The sequence below is a fragment of the Zosterops lateralis genome (assembly GCF_965231275.1).
Source record: "Zosterops lateralis genome assembly, chromosome: 18".
Lineage (NCBI taxonomy): Eukaryota > Metazoa > Chordata > Aves > Passeriformes > Zosteropidae > Zosterops > Zosterops lateralis.
In genome coordinates, this window is record NC_139778.1 from 11625608 (window position 1) to 11644595 (window position 18988).

The 18988-nt window shown below is 52.9% G+C and overlaps 1 protein-coding gene across 1 annotated transcript in view; it reads right to left on the bottom strand.

The window, feature by feature from the left end:
• Positions 1 to 44: 44 nt before the first annotated feature.
• RNF213 (ring finger protein 213) overlaps positions 45 to 18988 on the bottom strand; it is a 46197-nt gene continuing 27253 nt past the window's right edge. Inside the window, exons 32-66 of the mRNA XM_083874723.1 lie at positions 18586 to 18668; positions 17726 to 17873; positions 17296 to 17431; positions 16706 to 16894; positions 16075 to 16214; positions 15499 to 15653; positions 14961 to 15173; positions 14412 to 14593; positions 13601 to 13721; positions 13395 to 13495; positions 12955 to 13134; positions 12466 to 12629; positions 12275 to 12377; positions 11546 to 11660; positions 10460 to 10670; positions 9626 to 9816; positions 9233 to 9358; positions 8896 to 9006; positions 8412 to 8654; positions 7608 to 7689; positions 7039 to 7073; positions 6642 to 6736; positions 6203 to 6362; positions 5721 to 5901; positions 4922 to 5013; positions 4389 to 4640; positions 4053 to 4185; positions 3359 to 3442; positions 2889 to 3069; positions 2602 to 2803; positions 2437 to 2514; positions 1955 to 2152; positions 1535 to 1624; positions 1248 to 1426; positions 45 to 687 (exon numbers count right to left, since the gene is read on the bottom strand). Of these exons, the coding sequence (XP_083730849.1) occupies positions 534 to 687; positions 1248 to 1426; positions 1535 to 1624; positions 1955 to 2152; positions 2437 to 2514; positions 2602 to 2803; positions 2889 to 3069; positions 3359 to 3442; positions 4053 to 4185; positions 4389 to 4640; positions 4922 to 5013; positions 5721 to 5901; positions 6203 to 6362; positions 6642 to 6736; positions 7039 to 7073; positions 7608 to 7689; positions 8412 to 8654; positions 8896 to 9006; positions 9233 to 9358; positions 9626 to 9816; positions 10460 to 10670; positions 11546 to 11660; positions 12275 to 12377; positions 12466 to 12629; positions 12955 to 13134; positions 13395 to 13495; positions 13601 to 13721; positions 14412 to 14593; positions 14961 to 15173; positions 15499 to 15653; positions 16075 to 16214; positions 16706 to 16894; positions 17296 to 17431; positions 17726 to 17873; positions 18586 to 18668 (5108 nt within the window). The 3' untranslated portion in view covers positions 45 to 533. The remainder of the gene's footprint in view (positions 688 to 1247; positions 1427 to 1534; positions 1625 to 1954; positions 2153 to 2436; positions 2515 to 2601; positions 2804 to 2888; positions 3070 to 3358; positions 3443 to 4052; positions 4186 to 4388; positions 4641 to 4921; positions 5014 to 5720; positions 5902 to 6202; positions 6363 to 6641; positions 6737 to 7038; positions 7074 to 7607; positions 7690 to 8411; positions 8655 to 8895; positions 9007 to 9232; positions 9359 to 9625; positions 9817 to 10459; positions 10671 to 11545; positions 11661 to 12274; positions 12378 to 12465; positions 12630 to 12954; positions 13135 to 13394; positions 13496 to 13600; positions 13722 to 14411; positions 14594 to 14960; positions 15174 to 15498; positions 15654 to 16074; positions 16215 to 16705; positions 16895 to 17295; positions 17432 to 17725; positions 17874 to 18585; positions 18669 to 18988) is intronic.

The window sequence follows — 18988 nt, forward strand, 5'->3', positions numbered from 1 at the left end:
CGCGCGGCCGGGCGCGGCCGTTCCGGGCCTCCCATCCCGGTACCGATCCCCATCCCTCCCCACACCGATCCCGGGCGTGGAAGGAGCCAGAAGAGGCCGCGGAAGATGAACGAGTTTATTGGGAAGGGGCGGGAAGGGGGAACCGGGCCGGGCCGAGGCGCGGGGAGCAGCTCGGGGCAGGGAAGGAGCCCCGGCCCTCAGTGTGGCCTTCACCCGCCCCGGTGCTGGGCCTGGGCCGGGGCTGACAATCTGTGCCAGCAGAAAGGCAGACTGAAAAACATAAACATTGTCCCGGCACCATGGTTTGTAAAAAAAAAGAAAAAAAAGTCCTTCATATTCCTCCAGGGGCTCCGGGGCTGTGACGATCCACGTTCACACGGAGTTGCTGGGCCTGTGTCACCCTCCTCCTCCTCTCCTCTTCACATCGGGGGTAAAAACAACCACCCCAAAGCCAAAGAACGAGCCAAACAAAGCCCGAAGAAATGCCCAAAGTTCAGGAAGCCCCGATGGGGGTGTCGTGGCAGGGTTCTGCACTAACTGTCCCTGTGCTCCCGTTTGAACACAGCGGCTGCTTTCCAGGTACTGGTGGCATGAGACAAAAGAATATAATCTGGGAATGTGTCTTCCAGCTCCAGAGCTAATTCAGAGTCTTTGGCATCAAGGTAAGGCAGGAGTGATTCCTTCAGGCTGGAAGGGAGAGCAGAATAGCATTAACAGCTGGGGTACAACAAACCATGAGTGCACTGCACCACCCAAAATACTCAATATCCACAATTTAATAGGTGTAAATACTCAATATCCACAATTTGACAGGTGTAGGTGTAGTGAGAAGGGTGAAACAGCCAGTTGGAGGCACAGAGCACATCAAGGTTGAGCTCTGGGGAAGAGCTGTGCCTGTGCAGAGCTGAGTGTGCCCATCTCTGAATGCTGGCCTTGATGAACTTGGATTTTTTAAAATGAGTTTGTGATTCTGTTATTCATTATTTTATCCAAGTGCCTGCAGAAGCGCTTGTGTTTGTGCCCTGGACAGGAGCTCCTGGAGTGCTCAGCAGTGTCCCCAAGAGAGGCTGTGTGAGAGGGGAGTGACGCCTGCCAGAAATGAGCGTGGACATTGCTACTGCTGCTGGTTGGGCTGTGTCCCCCGGGACATGCCTGTGCCAAGGGAGCTGCTCCCATTTGTGCCTGCTCAGAGGCAGAGAAGCCTCAGTTAACAACAACTCTGGTGGGTTTGGGTGTGTAACTCCTACCTCCAGCCGGGTCTGAATTCCTCCACAGCTTGGACACGTCTCAGCTTCAGGATGATCATTTCATGCAGCTCCTGCAGGAAGGTTTCCAGCCTGGAGTGCACCAGGAAGGTGTGCAGGAGCTTGGCAAGCTCTGGGATGAGCTCTTCTTTGTAGTCTGGGCTGACATCTGCAAAAGGATCCTAAAAAATGCAGCGAGGGGAGAAGAAAAGCCAAAGACACACTTGAGCAGTTGCAGGAAGAGCAGGGCAGGGCAGAAGGAGTCAGGCAGAGGATCTGGGGGTCCTTACCCTCCCAAGGCGCAGCAGCTGCTCGGATTTGTGGGCACACAGGAACTGCCACAGGGCCATGCTGTGCCTGAGCTGGCACCGCCTGAGGGCCTGCAAGACAAGGACAGCTGTGGGTGTGAGGAGTGTCCTTGGAGCCTGGCCTGGCCTGAGAGAGCTCAGCACGGAGCTCATCCAGCCCCTCAGCCTGGGTGGAACCCTCAATAACCCAGTTTTTGGCATCACGACAGGCAGTGGGACAGTGACACCCCTTTAAAGTCATCTGGTAGCTTTTCCAACCCTATCCATGTCTCCAGCTCATTTGGGTGAGAGTTCAAAGGAAAAGGTGAGTTTTCCCCTTTGCTATCAACTGGACAATCCACTCAGCAGGAACCAGGGCAGATTTCATCCTGTGAGAAGCTGAGCTTTGCCCTCAGGACTCACCTGCAGCACGTGGGGGTTTGTCTGATCACCCATCTGCAGAACCTGCTCGATGTATTCAGTCAGCAGCATGTCAGGATTCTCACCAGCCATGGCCAGGAAGCCCAGGGTGATGTCAGTGAGGGCCAGGGCATCACACACATCACTGTAGGACTGCAGCTCCCCACTGATCATGTTCATCACAGAACTGGGCAGAGCACTCTGAAAACCATGGAGTTACAGTTAATGTTATTTTAGAGCCATTTCTTTTTCTCTTCAAATTGCTCAAGTCACGGAAGAAAACAGAGCCCCAGATTTAGGAAACTGAAATGCTGAACCTTCTCCTTTTCCTTTAGAAATCCTGACTGACAGCACAGACTGCACGTAGCCAAGGCATGCTGAGAAATCAGCAGGAAAGCCTTTGGATGGACAAGGCAAGGGACAGAAAACCCTTGGAAAAGCAGAGATTTCATGCTTGCTCTGCTTCCTGCAGCGCACAAACCCACCTGCTCCAGCTTATTCCTGACATCACTGAACAGCTGCTCGTAGTTGCGGTCGTGTCTGTACACCAGGGTGGGGATTCCCTGTCAGGACAGAAAGCAGTGGATGGGAAAAGCTCTGGAATTCTGCTCCCAGTGCCTTCCTGGGACAGCCCCTGCCCCTGTCCCTACCGTCAGCGTGATGAGTGGCTTCCCCTGCAGGAACTTGCTGATCACTTGCTGCTGGATCCTCTCCAGATCAAAGTCCTGCAGGGTCTCCCCTCCCTTCTCCATGCTGTACTGGCAGTTGGACAGGATCAGAGGGATCAGGTCCTTCTCCACCTCGTAACTGATCAAGTGCAGCTCGGCCACTTCCGAGGGGCTGATCAGGTACCTGCAGGGAGCAAAGGGGCTCTGTGGAGCAGGGAAAGCTGCTGGAGAGGGAGCAGCAGAGCCCCAGGAGTGGAAGGGCAGCACACCTGTCATCCTCCTTGATGTGCCTGTTGACTGAGTGCACCAAGTCGTTGTGCAGCCCGATGAGGTAACTGGCCAGGGCCGTGGAGCACAGCCCCAGCCCCTGCCTGCGTGGCAGCAGCACCTCCAGCCTGCTGTCCAGGCTCAGCTCGGCATCACAGTAGCCTTTAGGCAGCTTGATTTCTCCTGGAATACAGACAGGAGTGTGTTTGAGGAGCCCAGGGCCGGCCCAGGCTGAGCCAGGGCAGGAGGAGGTACCAAGCCTGGAGCTTTCGGCGTTAGGGACAAGCACAAAAGGAAACAAGTTCAGGTGAGAAAGGGGAAAAGTTCAGGTGAGAATACTACAACAGGGAAATAAATTCTTCCCCTTGCACCTAGATTCTTAAAGTTCAATGGCCAAGCTCATTTTTGAGGATATGCCTCAGCATCAGTGATGGGAGGAACAAGGAGCAGGGCTGGGAAAGAAGCTGCTCACCATTGGTGTCCAGGGAGCTTCTCAGCTTGTTCCAGACAGACAGAAACACATTCACTCTCCTCTCTAGCAGGTCCCTCATCACATCTGAGGAACAACAGAAAGATAAATCCATGAGACACCTTTTCCTGGTGAAACTCTCCAATACAGGGATCTGCAGAGCACACCACTGAACTCCAGGCAACTGCTCAAGAGACTAAACAGACACCAAACACCTTTCCAAAGGTATCAAATGGGGTCATTTACTTGGTTTGTTATTTTTCCATTATTGTCTGCCCCTGGCCCAGGCCACAAGGATGGATTGACCCTTGGTCTGATTCTGCATGACCTTTATGTACTTTTCCATAGGTACTTAAATTAAGAACATCACTAATTGTACTTAAATACAATTGAAGGAGTTGCCACAACCTTCATGAAAGGAAGGGAAGGACATTTATTCCACTCTTTAGGCAAGCCCTGCTCTAGGGCTGAGCTTAAAATGCCACCAGCACCACTGCACAGAGCTCCCACCCCTCATAAAAAATCTCCTGTACTTCATTCCCTTTAAAGTCATCTGATAACTTTTCCAACCCTATCCAGGTCTCCGGTTCATTTGTGTGAGAGTTCAAAGGAAAAGGTGAGTTTTCCCCTTCAGTTTCAACTGGACAATCCAGCACTTTCTGTTTCATTAATTACAATTTTGGCAGAGTCTCCTCACCTGAGTGGGGCTCCCTGAGGAATTCCCTGATGGAGCAGTGTTTGACCTCTGCAGTGTTCTGGAATTGCCTCACCAAGTCTCTCTGCAGGGCCAGAATCTCTGGTAGGAATTTCACCAGCCTCAGCTCAGTTTCCTGGAAGAGGAAAGGGAACCTGTGGGTCAGGCTGTGCTTGGACAAACCAGTTGGGAAAACCTTTATGGAATTACTTCTTAAATATTTAAAAGACAACAGTATCTCTATGTTCATTCTCAAGATCACAGCAAGTACCGAGACTAAATAAACTGGATAATCCCAGTGTGGTTTATCCTGGGCAATCCCAGGCTCTCATCCCTCACCCTGTGCAGGAACTTCCAGAGGAGAGGGACAGTGTCCTTGGCGTTTTTCTGCTGCACAACATGGCCCAGGTTCTCCACCGAGACCCTCTTGCGGCAGCTCCACATCTTGGAGTGGTGGATGTGGCTGTCCCCAGGCAGCTGGGACAGGAATGCACCTGGGTCCCCATACACTATTTTCACTATGGGGTTGGAAGAGATTCTCTCATCCTCTTGTATCTGTCTGTTTAACTTCTGAAGCTTTTTATCCAAATCCTGCATTAAAAAAAATGAAAAAAAAAATTATTGGATATTGTGGAATATCTTCAACTGAGCTAAGCCATCTCTGCTTTTCCAGCTATAGAACAACTCCAGGGTCAGACTCCCATTTCCCCAGGCAGAATAAAGGTGGCTAATCCTTAACCTGCACCTGTGCCATGGATGGGTTGGCTTTAGGAATAGCCAGGTGAAAAGTGCAGCACAGATATTACACCCCATCAGATCTCCAGGGGATTTTGAACTGCTCAGCTACTGACCCTGTACAGCAGATTTCTCACCTTCAATTCAGGAACAATAATTGTGTTTGCAACAACATCTTCCCATTGGTTTCTCTTCTCCTTGGTGGAGAGGACATCAAACTGCACCACCCCTGCAACAGGAATATTTCACCCCTTACATCTGCACTATTTCAGTGAAAAGAAAGCTCAGATTGACAGGTCCTAGAAGTTAACTGAGTATCTTGGTCCAGCTGCAGAGTGACACCCAAAGATCACACAGTGATCCAGGTTTCCAGGAGCTTCAGCCAGTCATTCATGTGAATGATGGGGACATTTATACAACTCCTGTAATTTATACAACTCCTCCATAACCCCAGAGACATTGAACAGATTGTCCAAGGTCAGACCCTGATCAATGACAGACTGAAGCTTGGAACACTGACTGCTGCTGTCCCACACTCCAGATTTGAGGTGTTTACACATAAATGCCTCTGTGACTCCAGATCCCATTGTGAACCCCACTGTGCCATCCAGAGAACTTCTGGGAGTCCCTGAGAGGCAGCACAGAACTGGGACTGCACCCAGCACGAGCTGCTGTGCTGGGAGAGCAGCCCTGCAAGCTCTGCCCATCCGTCATGATGTTATTTTGTCAATAATTCATTTTCAGAGCTATTGACTGCACCAAACCTTGTAAACCCCACGCTGCAAGAAGCAAACAGCCAACCATTCTTCCCTCCCAAGCTTCAAACTCTCTGTTTTCCTCTCCAGCTCCAGCTCAGCTGCTGTTGGAGGGGGTTTCTCAGCAAAGGAGCCCTTCAAACACAGCCCCAGGTGTGGTAGGGCATCTGGCTTTTCTTACACTGGCCTGGCTGCTGCTGGGGGGCCTGCAGGAGGCTGCTGAGCACGAGGTGAACGATGTTCACAGTGTCATCCACACCCTTCCCCAAAATCTTGGTCAGCTGTGCCAAGTCCTCCCGGACGTGCTGCTGCAGGAAGCTCACCACGTCATCCACTCTCGGCTTGATCATCCCTCCCAGGGACTAAAGACAACAAAGGCAAGAGTTGAGCACGGCCACAAACAGCCAGGGAAGCACAAGGCACACAGAGCTCAGTCCTGCCACCCCCACCTGTGGGATTTCTGCCACCTGGGCCCCCAAAGCAGGGCTGGGTGGAAGTGCAGGAATTAACCAAAATCCCCCCTGGGCAAGGAGGGAGGGAATTTGGGTCTTGCATCCTGACAGACTGCCCTGCTCACTTGGCAATATGATGAAAAGGACCAGCAGCATACAAAGGTTTCCCTTCATTTTGTGTGATCACTCTGGAAGCATTTTTGGAAGGTACCTGAGGGTCTCTGGAGGCTCCCAGCAGCATGGACAGGTGGGTGAGCAAACGGAGCAGCACAAAGGCCACGGGGGACACGCCCCGGTCAGACAGTCCCAGTGTTCTTCTGTGCTGAACACCTCCGAGAACGTGGCCAGTCTGAGTTCTGTCTTCATGATTACTGTAGAAAAAGTGCATAGATGATTCTTTTCTGCCTTGACAAACACCACACACAGGACATCTCTGATACCCAGCAATGCCTTTTTGACCCATAATGCCTTCAAATGCCACAAAAAAGCAAATTTCTCCGGTTCTGCTGTCTGGATTACTCTTTATTGGGCATCCCTTCCTTACACCTTCCAGAGAGCAGCATGGAGTGGTTGGTACCTGTGGCCTTTGAAGGCACCACAGGCAAATCCTACATAATTCAGCACTGCAGAGGCACAGAAGGAAAGCACACCTGACAGACTGGAAGCCCTGCACGGGGACGTGGTTCTGGCCTCCAATGCGGACGTGGCAGTCAGGACAGGTGCTCATTTCCATGGGGCGCCCACACTGGGAAAAGCAACAGGACAACACTGAATTCCAGAGCTTTCTCCAGCAGAGAAACAAAAATCCAAAGTGTAAGTGGTTAATTCAAACCCTGCTACAGACCAGGCCTCTGCCTGATGTTTCTCAATCTCATATAAATGCTGGGGGTATTCTAAATTTTACATTACAATGAAAAAATGATCAATAATACCGAGTTTGGAAGTGGAACTCTGCGCATTAGAACATTAAAACCAGCAAACAAAATAAAACAGTTTTATTGTTGAGAACTTTTTCTGCTTAAATACCCACCAGTCTCAAATTCTTACCTCTCCCACAGTGCAGGGGTGGCCATTGGGACACACTGTGAAGAGAGAAACAAACAGGACAGTGTTCTGAGACAGATTTATAAAGCCCCTGTTATATTCCCTTTCCCTGGGACCATCACCCTGGAGCAAGAAATTTGCTTCAAGATCTAATCAAAAGCCCTGACAGGCCCACACAGGAAGCCAAGGAACTTTTCAGTGCTGCTCCTCCTTGGGAAAGAAGGAATCAAAGCCTGGCAGATTCTGCTGCTGAGGGCAGGAGTGCCCCCACTCCCCATTCCCAGCTGCAGGAAGGTCCAGCTGTGGGAAGCAGAGACAAAGCTGGCCAGGAAGGTGGCAGAGCTCTCCTCTCACACCCTGTTTGTGTTGCCTTTGTGCCCCCTCAAGCTCTGTGAACAGCTGCAGACTCAACAGCACTGGATGTCCTTTGGTGCATCACCCACACAAACTGTCACTGCAAATCCAGGTTTACCACGGATAACTCGTGCTGAGGAGGGTTTGTCCTCACATTTGGAGCTGTTCCATTCTCCAAAGCCAAGGAATTCCTTCCCCAGGCAGGCAGCAGCACTCACCATACCACTGCAGACCACGCATCACCTCCCAGCTCCTGGCCTGAGCCACGATGTCCTGGGGCATCGTGGGCAGGAACGAGTGCTGAGGAGGGAAAGGGAAAAAAGAGTCACAAATGGATCTGTGAGTCAGCTCTGTCCTGTGGCGCTCACCCCCTGGTTCTCACTGGGGAACCAGAGACATCTGAGAGCGGAGGTCAGGCAGGTGACACAGATGCAGATTTTCAAATCCACCTTTGAAAATCCACTCTTGGAACTGTCAGTATTGTTAAGACTTGCATGTGCACTCTGCAGACATCCTGCACTGCACTGCTGATGCCCCCTGGTGTGTTACCAGCACGTTCCCTTGCACTTTGGTAACCAGGAGTAGCAGAGCAGCAGCTCCCTCCCCCTGACTGAGGAACCAGTGCTCTCTGAGCAGGGAGGGCAGCACAGTGTGAGCTGCCAGCTGCTCCCAGCCTTGCTCACCCAAATATCAGCAATATGTATATTCAGTACATTCATACTGCTCAGGATGGAGAGCTGCCTTGAAAAGATACCAGGCCAGAGCTTGGTGTGGTGCTAATTAAACCCCCAGCACTGAAATAATCACTCCCCAGTGTTTCACACAGCGAGGTGGAGCATTGCTATTGAGGAAGGTCCAGCAGAGGATCCAGCAGGCACAGGGAGTGTGCAGGGACTGAAATAATCACCCCCCAGCACTGAAATAATCACTCCTCAGTGTTTCACACAGCGAGGAAGGTCCAGCAGAGGATCCAGCAGGCACAGGGAGTGTGCAGGGATGTGCTGAAGTGCACAGGAGCTCACCTGCATGCTGTGTGGCTGGAAGGCCAGGTTCCTGAGGGGCACCAGGACAGGGCTGTGCCCACAGAGCAGCACAGCAGCCATGTGCACACCCATCTCCACCAGGGCTCTGTGCTGGCTGCAGCCCTGGGGCTGCATGGCCAGGCTGGGCAGGCTGTTCCTCACCAGGGCAAGTGCAAACTGCTGCAGCTCAGGGGAATTCAGCACTTGGGAACTCTGGATGAACTCAGTGATTGCCTCTGTTTGCTGAAAGCACAAATGTGAAAGAGCTAAAGGCATCAGGATACTGCCCGCCCAAGGGAAGAGCACTGGCAGCTGCTTCCCACACTGGGTTACTCTGCTCCAAAAACCTCCCCAGCCTGCTCAGCTCGGGCCATTCTCCTGGCTGGGGCACAGGAGCAAAAGCTCCTCCACCACTGACTCAGATCCCCTTCACCCTCACCCAGGAGGCAGGTTTGTCACAAGCTGCCAGAGGGGAGTGTCCTACCTGCTGCTTGGGGTGAAGGCTGGGATCCCTGGCACCGTACAGGGCAGTGACCTCCCGGAAGATGGCCAGGAGCAGGTAGGCAGATTCCAGAGCTGGGGGGCTGCTGGAGGCCTGGGGGAGAACCAAGGATGTGGCAGGGAACAGTCCAGAGCTGCCCCAGCCACACTGATGGGATGTGCAGGTGGGAAAGTGAAGAAACTCGAGCACAAGCCCAAGTGACCTCCCAGCAAAGGCTCCCAGGTGCCTCCCTGGGAACAGACACTGCCCACAGGGACACAAGAGAGCTGGAGCCATCCCAAGGCCAGCAGGGGAGCGTGGAGGGAGGAGAGGGCTGTACCTGGGCCTGGAGCAGCCCCTGGGCCGTGCCCTCCATCATGACTTGTCCCGCGGCGTCGCGCAGGGCCCGGTACCGCTCCCCGCACACCAGGAACGGGTCCATGGGGTTGGCCTGGCTGTGCTGCACCTGCCAGGGGACAGCCATGCACAGCACTGGGGACAATATCCCAGCTGGAGGAGGCAGGATCTCCTCTTCCTCCCAAGCATTGGGGTGTTTCAGCCTCCCCAGAGCAGCCGTGGCCACCCACAGGTGCTGCCAGGACAAGTCACCTCCCAGCCACTGCCACTCTGGCCTATCCCCCAGGAGCCACACAACAGTAAGAACACCCCAAAGCAGCACAAAGGGCAGAAAAGAGGAGACCAGAAGCACCACCAGGAGATGCCTCTTGTGTACCTGTTGCAGAATTTCTGCTGGGAACACCCATCTGAAGCGTGGCTCCGTGACCAGCCTCTGAGCAAATTCCATCCCGTGCTGGCTGGCAATCCTCCTGACCAGGTACACACAGTGCCAGTCGTTCCTGGCCTGGCTGCAGAACTCCTCCACCTTCTTCAGGTAACGCTGCTTCTCCTTCATCTGCTCTGGCTCTGCAAGGGAAAAAAGAGGTTAAAACAAAGAGGCAAAAAAAGCACATTTCACCTGGTAAAACTTCTCTGTCTGCCCCAGCTGTAGCACTAAGTCCCTTTATTAGTACTGTGCATTACACAGAAGAACTTCAGAGCCCTCCTTTCCTCAGGTGTTGTCTGGAGCATTTCCTCAGCCAGATTTCAGACAATGATTCATTTCTTAGACAGGGAAGACATAAATTCATCAATATAAACTCTTAATCCCTTCTAGCTGTGCAGAGCTCTCATTCATATAAAACAATAAACCCTTACAGCAGCCCTGGGTCTGAAGCAGCATTTATGCTTTAAAGTTCAATTTAGTGGGCTCTAAATAAATCTCATTGTTACCATCAGGGGGATAAAAGAAATCTCCTTGCACAGGTGTAACTGCCATATAACCACAGTGGGGTCAGCAGCACAGCCTTGCTCCCAGTTACAGAGCACTTGTAACACCTGGTTCAGGGCACAGACACTGACTGACACCCCCAAGGAAAAAAAGGAGTTGCTGGTTTTGTTCTTTGCCAGGCACCAAGACAGGTCCCTGCAGAGCACAGAGCACTGACAGTGCCCAGCCCACCTGCCCTGCACCCAGCATTTCCCCCTGGCACGGGACAATCAGACTCACTGGTGTGCTGCTGCAGGTCGAAGATCAGCTCTGCAGCCCTGCCCAGGCACAGGCGCACCTTGGCCACGGCCTGCAGGTATTCCACAGAGGATTCCTGAGGGGCCCCTCTGCTGCTGCCTGGGAGGTAGTTCTCTGGAAAGGCTCTGTCCTCAGGCAGGCTGGTTCCATGCCCATATCCCAGGCTGTCCTCTGACTTTTCACACATGGAATCCTAGAGAGAAGCCGGAAGGCTGGTGAGAGGCAGAGCCACCTCACTCAGCCACCTCTGTGTCCCCAGGGCTGCCACGAGCACAGCAAACCATCCCTGCAGCCTCCAAACCACCCCTGCAGCCTCTAAACCACCCCTGCCGCCTCCAAACCCACCCCTGCCATGAGCACAACAAACCATCCCTGCAGCCTCCACCCCACTGCCATTGTCCCCTGATCCTAAACCTCTGCCGTGTCACCCAACAGCATTTTTAGGATGTGCCCCAGCTGTCCCACATTCCCCAAGCTGGGAGCTGAGCAAGAACCATGAGCAGGCTGTGAATAACACACATTCCATGTTCCAAGACTCCAAGCTCTACCTGTCTGTCCTTAGCAAGAACACAAACGGTGATTTTTAACTGAAAGTCACTTTAGAAATAAGTATAAGTAATGAAACCTCTCCCCTGCTGTCACATTTGTTTCAAATTGTCCAAAGTCGTGAAAGTTATGAAATGGGAGGAAAGGGAACAATCCAAAAGGCATAATGGTTTAAGTTCTGCACAATAATTTAAGTGTCTGTGGAGACAAGAAGGCAGTGCAGCAGTGGGCTGTGCCATGAGAAGGGCCCTGTTTGCTGCACTCCTGTGCTGGAGTTTCAGTTTTAACACTCAGACATTTGACCAAGGGAAAGAATTTATGTAACATTGCAAAGATACACAAGTCTTTCCTTCAAAAGCAAGGCTCATTCCTGACCAGGTGATTTGATATCAACTCCTTTTGGGCTTTCTAGTTGGAAAAATAGTCATATACACAAGAAACGTGCCCAGAATTGCAGAAAAATTTCTGGTTTTGATTTCTTTTACTCCTGAAAGTGCACCAGTTTCATGGCCCAGCTCTTACCTCCAAGCAGTTGACAAAAAGCAAGTAGAGCTCTTTCTTGTCCTTTTTCTCTAGGAGCTGGTTGTGCTCCACCTGGGACAGGTAACGCTGCACATCATCTTTCACTTCATTGAAACTGCAGGAGAGAGAGACACTCCCTGACAGAGCTGCCATGCTGACAGGGCTGCCCCTGCCCTAAATCCCCAGCAGAGCCCCCAGACATGGCCTGGGACAGCTGGGGTCCCTCTGGGTCCAGCTGCAAGATGGAAAAGCTGTTGGGCCATTTGGCTTCATCCCTTCACCCTCTGAGCTGGGCTTTGATCATCAGCAGGGCTCAGTGAGCACTCCCAGGGCAAAAACCATCTGATTTAGGAGGTGGTGACACCTGAGAAGGGGCTTTTGTGCTCTGCCTGCAAAGGGAGGCTGTGGAGCAGACACAGGATCAGTCCTGTCCTGATTAAATCTCCGTGAATGAGGAGCTCTGCTTTGCTGACCTAGATCAGAGCAACTGCTGAGGCACCTTGCAGCTCCCAGGCAGCACAGGTGAGTGAGGAACAGCCAGGTAAACCCTGCACAGGCTGCTCACACTGCACCACCAGCTCCATGCAAGACAGCCAAGTGCCATGACTAATGCAAAGGGATTCAAATTCAATAAAACCCGTGGAGGTGAGGAGAACTACGGGATCAGTTTGATGGGAAACAGAGCTGAACCTGGCCCTGGCCTCACCTCCCTCAGCTGAACGTGCTCACCTGTACTTGAGGAGCAGCTTCAGCATCACGGAGCGGATGATGGGAGTTTCATCCACCTCATCATTAAACGGGGACAGCAGCTTTGTGTAGACAGCAGGGTGGGCTGTGGAGACACGGGGAGGACAGGTTTGGCAGGGGAGAGAGGGTGGTGACAGATCCAGCTCTGTGAGACTGAGTGTCAGGGAGCTCACCTGAGTCTCTCACGAGGTTTCTGTGAACAAAGAGCAGGTCCAGGAGGCTCTGGATCACCTCGGGGTCGGGGGGCTCGTTGTCCTTGAAGCACATGGTGGTGACCACGTCGATGAAGAAATTATTGCACCTCTGCCGGAACAGGGCGTTCCGTGCTATGGCAGCTCTGGGAGGGGCAAAGGCAAACACAGACCCCCCTCAGCCAGGGAGGAATGCAGCACACACAGGCCAAAAGGGAGATATTTTTCCACCTTCCCGATGAGATGATCCTTGAGGCCCCTTCCAACCCAAACCTTTCTATGATTTGCACGTTTTTACAGAGGCCAAGGCAGGTTTCCCCTTTTTTGAAACTACAGAACAGACAGGACCTGTTCAGTTCCAGAGGGATGAAGCAGAGTTCACCCCCCACTCTGCTTGTGTTGAGAATTGAGAATTCCCTGACAAAGCCTCCCCACCCAAGGCTCCCACCTTGGAGAGGGTGGCTGGAGTACCTGAGCTCCTCAGAGACAGTTAACTCCACATCCTCCACGGCAACCCTGCAGTAGGGACAGTGCATCTGGGCTGGCACCAGCCACAGGCTGATGCACTTGTGGCAGAACACGTGGTTGCAGGGCAGGCAGACGGGGTCCTTTGGCTCTCCCAGGCAGATGGGACACGGCTCCAGACCATGCCTGGAATGCAGAAACCTCAATAAACACAGCTGCTCCCATGCTGCCTCCCCAAAAGCCTCGACCAAGATGTTCAGCTGCAGCCAGACAAGAGCAGACAATGCAACACAGGCTGGCTCACTGCTCAGCTCAGGGTGCAGAACCAAACAGGGTCATTGCTCCTCCTCTGGCTTTCCCTACACCCCGTGCAGCACTGCCAGAAGTGTGCTGGCAACACAGGCAATGTCCCTGCTGGCCCCTGCAGCCTGTCCCAGTGTCAGTACCTGTAGATCCTTCTGCTGACCTCGTTCTTGCACTCGCACAGCACTGTCATCACTGCAGCAAAGGTTGGATGAGACTTCATGTCTGAATCGTTCTGGAAACACTGCAGAGGGAAAGGACAAAGCCCACCGACTCAGCTACAGCACCTGAGACCAGAATCCCCACGATCAGCAGAAGAGGGAAGAGGTGAAGTCACAGCTGTGCTCACCTTGGCAAGAAGCAAAGTGTATTTTCTCACTAAAGTCTCAAACTCTGGCATCACGGCGTGGATGCCGAGCAGGACGTGCTCCACAAAGAGTGCCATGGCAAAGACACGGCTCCAGCAGGCCCTGGGGGAGGACAGCAGGATGGCAGCACAGCAGGGCAGCTGAGAGCAGCAACCAGGCCCCCACTGCTCCCCTCCACAGCATCCCTGCACTCCCCCCTTTGGCTTTCCAGAGGGGTTTTTGTCAAGGACAGAACACTTTCCACCACCTAACCCAGGGGGCTCAGGGGCCTGGCCTGGAGGCAGCACTGCAGCAGGACCAGCACCATTGCACACACCTTTCCCACGCCTCTAACTGCTATGGCAAAAGATTTTTAAAATACCAATCACAATTAGCTACAATTCCTTCACTTCAAATAAACTAAACAAGGTTTGTGAGAAACTGGGGTAGCGCTCTGGGCTTTCTTCCAAAACACGAGATGCAGTGAAATTCCCCATCTCTTGAGCCCTTATGCAGGGAGGATGAAATGGGGAGACACTGCTGGGTAACAGGAACCTGAGGAGAGTTTTAAATAACCCCTGAACCCAGATGGAATGCACCAGATGATACTGCCAGATTTAGAGAGAGAACCTGCAGGAGATGAGGGGAAAAAAAACGTGGCTCTTGGTGCTTGGTTTGTAATTGAGCCCAGCAGGAACCTGGAAAGGTTTGCAAAGCCCCAGAAAAGCAGCACCAGAACAGCTTCAGGCTGCTCCAATGGCCCAGTGAACCACCAGGCAAAGAGCAGGGCTGTGAGCAGCCCTTGGCACCTACTTGAGCTCCTTCAGCAGCTGATGGCAGCGGCTCCCCCTGCGCTGGGCACCCTTCTCTTTGCACAGGAATTCAATGGGCATGTGGAGGTTCTTCACCCTCTGCAGCCAGAGCTCAGGGCGGGCTGTCTGCACCTGGCTCTCCAGCTCCTCAGCACACACCATGGCAGCCAGCACGTCCAGGACCTGCACACACACACAGGGCCAAGGTTAGCACAACGCTGCATTTCAGAATTATTTATGGGCTCTCAGTGTGGTTTGTTACAGCACATGTTCTACTGAATAACATCCTACTGGGTTCTCTTAACCTCTGCACTTCTCATGTTTGTGGCTTGGCTCGTTAGCATGTCCTATTAACTAATGCAAAAGCAGGGCAAACTATTTTAAAAGCTGCTTGTAGCAATAACAACACAGCAGATCATTCCCAGTTTTGAGGAACCTGAGCCTGTGTTTCCCCCTCTGCTGTCACTGAAATCCAGAGGAGACTGAAGAGCAGCTAATTCAGTGCAGACAGAGCTCCCTGCCAGGGCTGAGGGGCACAAAGTGACTTTACCATCTCTGAGGGTGGAGCTCTGTGCCCCTGGTGCCTCAGGAGGAAGGCAGTGACACTGGGGTGCACAGCCAGGATCCTGGAGAAGTTCTGCAGGCGGCTCTTGAACTGGTTGTGTGCCAGGTGGGCCCAGGGCAGGGAGGGCACCCGCTCCTCTCTCCAGGGGGACTCTGCCACCCACTCCTCAACACAGGACAGGAATGCTGCACGCAGACACTGCAGGGGGGACAGACAGACAAAACCAAAGAAAGTAACTTTTGTAATTCATTTTGCACTGGAAATCATGGCAAAATTCTCTGGAAGATGAGAATCACTTCCCTACAAAGACAGCCTTAAGTGTGTCGATTTATACAGGTGGTGCCTCTCTGATAAACTCCAGCAGCCCCTCAGTGTCCAGTGACCTGTGCTGGGTTCCCCTGCTGTTGGGCTGTCCCAGAGGGGTGTTTTCCCCAAGGCAGGATTGATTCACAAGGACACACTCACAGGCATCACCCTCCTCTCCCCACCCAAAGGGCTCCCAGCCCCTGCTCCAGGCACCGACCTGCAGCTCCTCCTGGGAGGACACACCGATGGTCAGGACAATGAAGTCTGTGATGTAGCACTGGAAGAGCATCTGCCTTTCCTCCTCAGTCAGAGCAGAGATGAATTTGCCCAGGGCAGTTTTCTGGAAGTATTCCACAAACTTCTCAGCGTGGCCTGGAAAATGAGGATGCAGAGAAAAGCTGGATGTGGGGAGGAAGCTGGCTTTGACACAGCATCTATCCTAGAGACACTGACACCTCATTAATCACTGATGCATCCAGCACTCCCCTCATCCAGGGCACTGAGGAGGGACTCAGGCCAGGCCTTGTCAGCCCAGCACTGGTGTCTTATTTCTGGAATCTCACCTTGTCATTAACTCTTGGCTGCTCCACAGCATTTTGAATGCAAGGGCACAGAATAGGTGAGAAAGATGAATGGTGAGAAGAACAAAGAAAAGCTGCCTGCACAGAACTCTGCTGGCTCACAGGAGCACAGTGGGATTCACTGAAGGTGACTCCAGTGACAGGAGGGGCACAGCAGTGACAAACCAGAGCTCACAGGGCAGTGGAGGGAGATGCTGAAGCCAGGCTCTCACCTTCAGTGTTTTGGATGTACTGAGCCTCCAGCCACATCTCCTCCAGGTACTCCTTTATCCTCCAGCTGAAAGGCATCTCATTCCCAGCATCAGCAGACACCATCATGTTGTTCTGCACCAGGATTATCTCTGGCTGAGAGCTGGGGGGGGGTTAAAAGATCATTAATGCACTGAGCTTTTGCCTGGGAAGCAGAGTGCAGACAACAGAGGTGAGAGGCTGCAGAAAGCAACTGAGCCCTGGGAGGGGAGGGAACTGCAGGACTCTGCCATGGCTCACCCTGGCAGCTGTGGAGCCCTGGCCTTTCCCCAGCCAGCACTCCCTGGGCAGGCTGTGCTGGCAGCACACACTGCAGGGGCTGGGGAAGGAGGGGGAACACTCCAAGGACCAGGGAGCAAAGCCCAGGAACAAAGCCCAGGAGCACTGGGGGCCAGGCAGGAAGAACAGACTGAAGTGTGAGCAGTGCCCTGGTGGAGCAGCCAACAAACACCATCCCTCTGCCTGGGGGGGTTACAGGCAGTGCTGGGCTGCTCCCAGTGCTCCCAGTGCTGCCAGCCCAGCCCAGCCCAGCCCAGCCCAGCCCAGCCCAGCCCAGCCCAGCCCAGCCCAGCCCCTGCTCTGCCCCAGGCTCACCTGTTCTTCCCCACAGCAGGAGGGACACTCAGGAATTTGGCATCACTGAAGATGAACATCCACAGCTTTGTCACCCACTTTTCTCCTGGCCTGGCCAGCAGCTCCAGGTTGCCATTCCTGTCCATGACACTGATCAGGAGAGCCAGGAAGGGAGTGACCACCTTCTGGACTCGCTTCCACAGGGTGTGCCTTGGGGAGAGAGAGATGGAGAGACCCAGAGGGAATGTGAGCAACAACATCAGCACAACAGGAGGTGCCTGTCCTGAGTAACTGCTGACATTTGCATGTGACAGAATCCTAATGCTGCCTTTATGGGAAAAAATATCACTAACAAAAAACCCTGCACTTCTCTCACTCCTGGCTCACCTGCAATCCCACTGTTCCACTCCAGCACTGTGCATTCCTCCCCCAGCACAGCCCCTTCAGCTCTAACTCCCCTTCCCCAGGACAGGCCAGAATTGCCCTCAGAGAGTTTCCAGCACAGACTGGAGGCTGACACTGCCAACGTTCAGATCACGCAAAGCTGCTGACTCTGCTGGCAGGCTCCTCCTGGAAGGCTGCAGGGGACCAGGCAGTGCTGCTGTCCTCACCTGAAGGTTCCTGCCTCCTGCAGGGCACTGAGGTTGGAAGCCTCCCGAAGAACCCAGTTTTTTGGGTGGAGGGAATTTTCTTCTTGCTTCTTCAACAGGCTGGAGATACGAGCCTTGGTTATCTTCAGGAAAGAGGCTACAAAACAACAGGGAACTTGTGTTTTCTCTTCTATTAGCTTGGACACAAATATCCCACCAAGCACAGCATTTGACAGTTGTTTCAATAATTGGCCAACTGGGGGAAAAACCAGCCAGCACAGCCAGAGAAAAAGCCACCACCTGAACAGCAGAAAAGCCCTACACCCACCAACACACTGGAACATGGACACACACCCTTGGGAATGCACCACTGCAAGGACCTTTGGACCCCCAGTGCCCTGCCATGCTGTGGTGGTCCCCAGATGTCCAGGACCCTCCCTGCAGCTCACACCTTTCAGCTCATCCTCTTTGGAGAAAAGGCCAAGCAGAATCTCAATTCTCCTCCTGCTTCGACTCAGGTCCTCATTCTGGTCCCGCAGCATCCCCACAGCACTCTGCACACAGGTCCTCAGCAGCACGGTGGTGTCCAGGATCTCACCCTGCCAGGAAAACAAAGTCATTCCCCTGGAGGGGCCCTCCTGTCCCCAGCACACTCCCTTAGGAGGTTTACAGTGCTCCCTCAAAGGGAACTGTTGCCTGGCATCCCTGTTCCCAGCTTCCCTCATGCTGCACTTCTCACTTCTTTTGCTGTAAAGAACATGATACAGCTCCTGTGGCCCTTTCAAACCAGCCCACGACACAGGATTTGTGCTGAGTTAAGATTCATGCAGGGGCAGGATTCAGCAGTTTGAGGAAAGAAATGGAAATAATCAACGTGACCAGGGAGAATCTGTCCTTCCTGGGAAATGCCACCTGTCCCTGGTGCTGGGCACGTCAGGGCACACAGGGCAGTGTGAATGTGGCTGCAGCACAGCCAAGGCCTCAGGCAGCTCCAGTTCCACCTCAGAGCACACAGCTGGAGTGAGGCTCAGGACCACACTCCCACCTCCAGGCCGAGAAAGGCAACAGAAACTCTTAAAGCTGATTTTCAAAAATCAGAAGGATGAAACGATAAGGAATTACAGAGTCCTCAGAATGGTTTATTCCTCTAGTGATGTTGATTTTTCCTGGGCAGTGGGGAGGAGGAACTCGTGTCTGAGCAGTGACATTGACAATGCAAATACTGCTGATGGGTTTCAAGTGAAGGGGACACAAAAGGTGGATTGCAGCATGGAAGACAGAGCAGAGAGCCAAACAAAACTCCAAACTGACCTCATGGTGCTCTGCTTCTGGCACTGCTGTTTCAACCTCCATCTCTTCCTCCTGTGCTTCTCCATTGACAGGCAGAGCTGCAGCTAAGGGGTAGAATTTTTATTAGAAAGCAGCAGCACACTCCTGCATCAGTCAGATTTTTTATTTTATCAGTTTATTTTAGCAAGTGCATCCCAGAGCAGCAGAACATCTGTCAGAGATCCATTAGCACCTGCATGAGTAGCTGAGGTTCACCTCTCAAACAGCCACAGCTGCTTGGGCTGTCAGGCTTCATGCAGCAAGAGCTGGAAATGTGACACTGAGCTAATGCCTTAAGCTCTCCCTGGCTCCTGTCAGGCAGTGTGGTGAAAGGAAAGAGCATGAGAAAGCTGAGGGGAAAGAAAGACCCTTGTCAGTGGTGTTT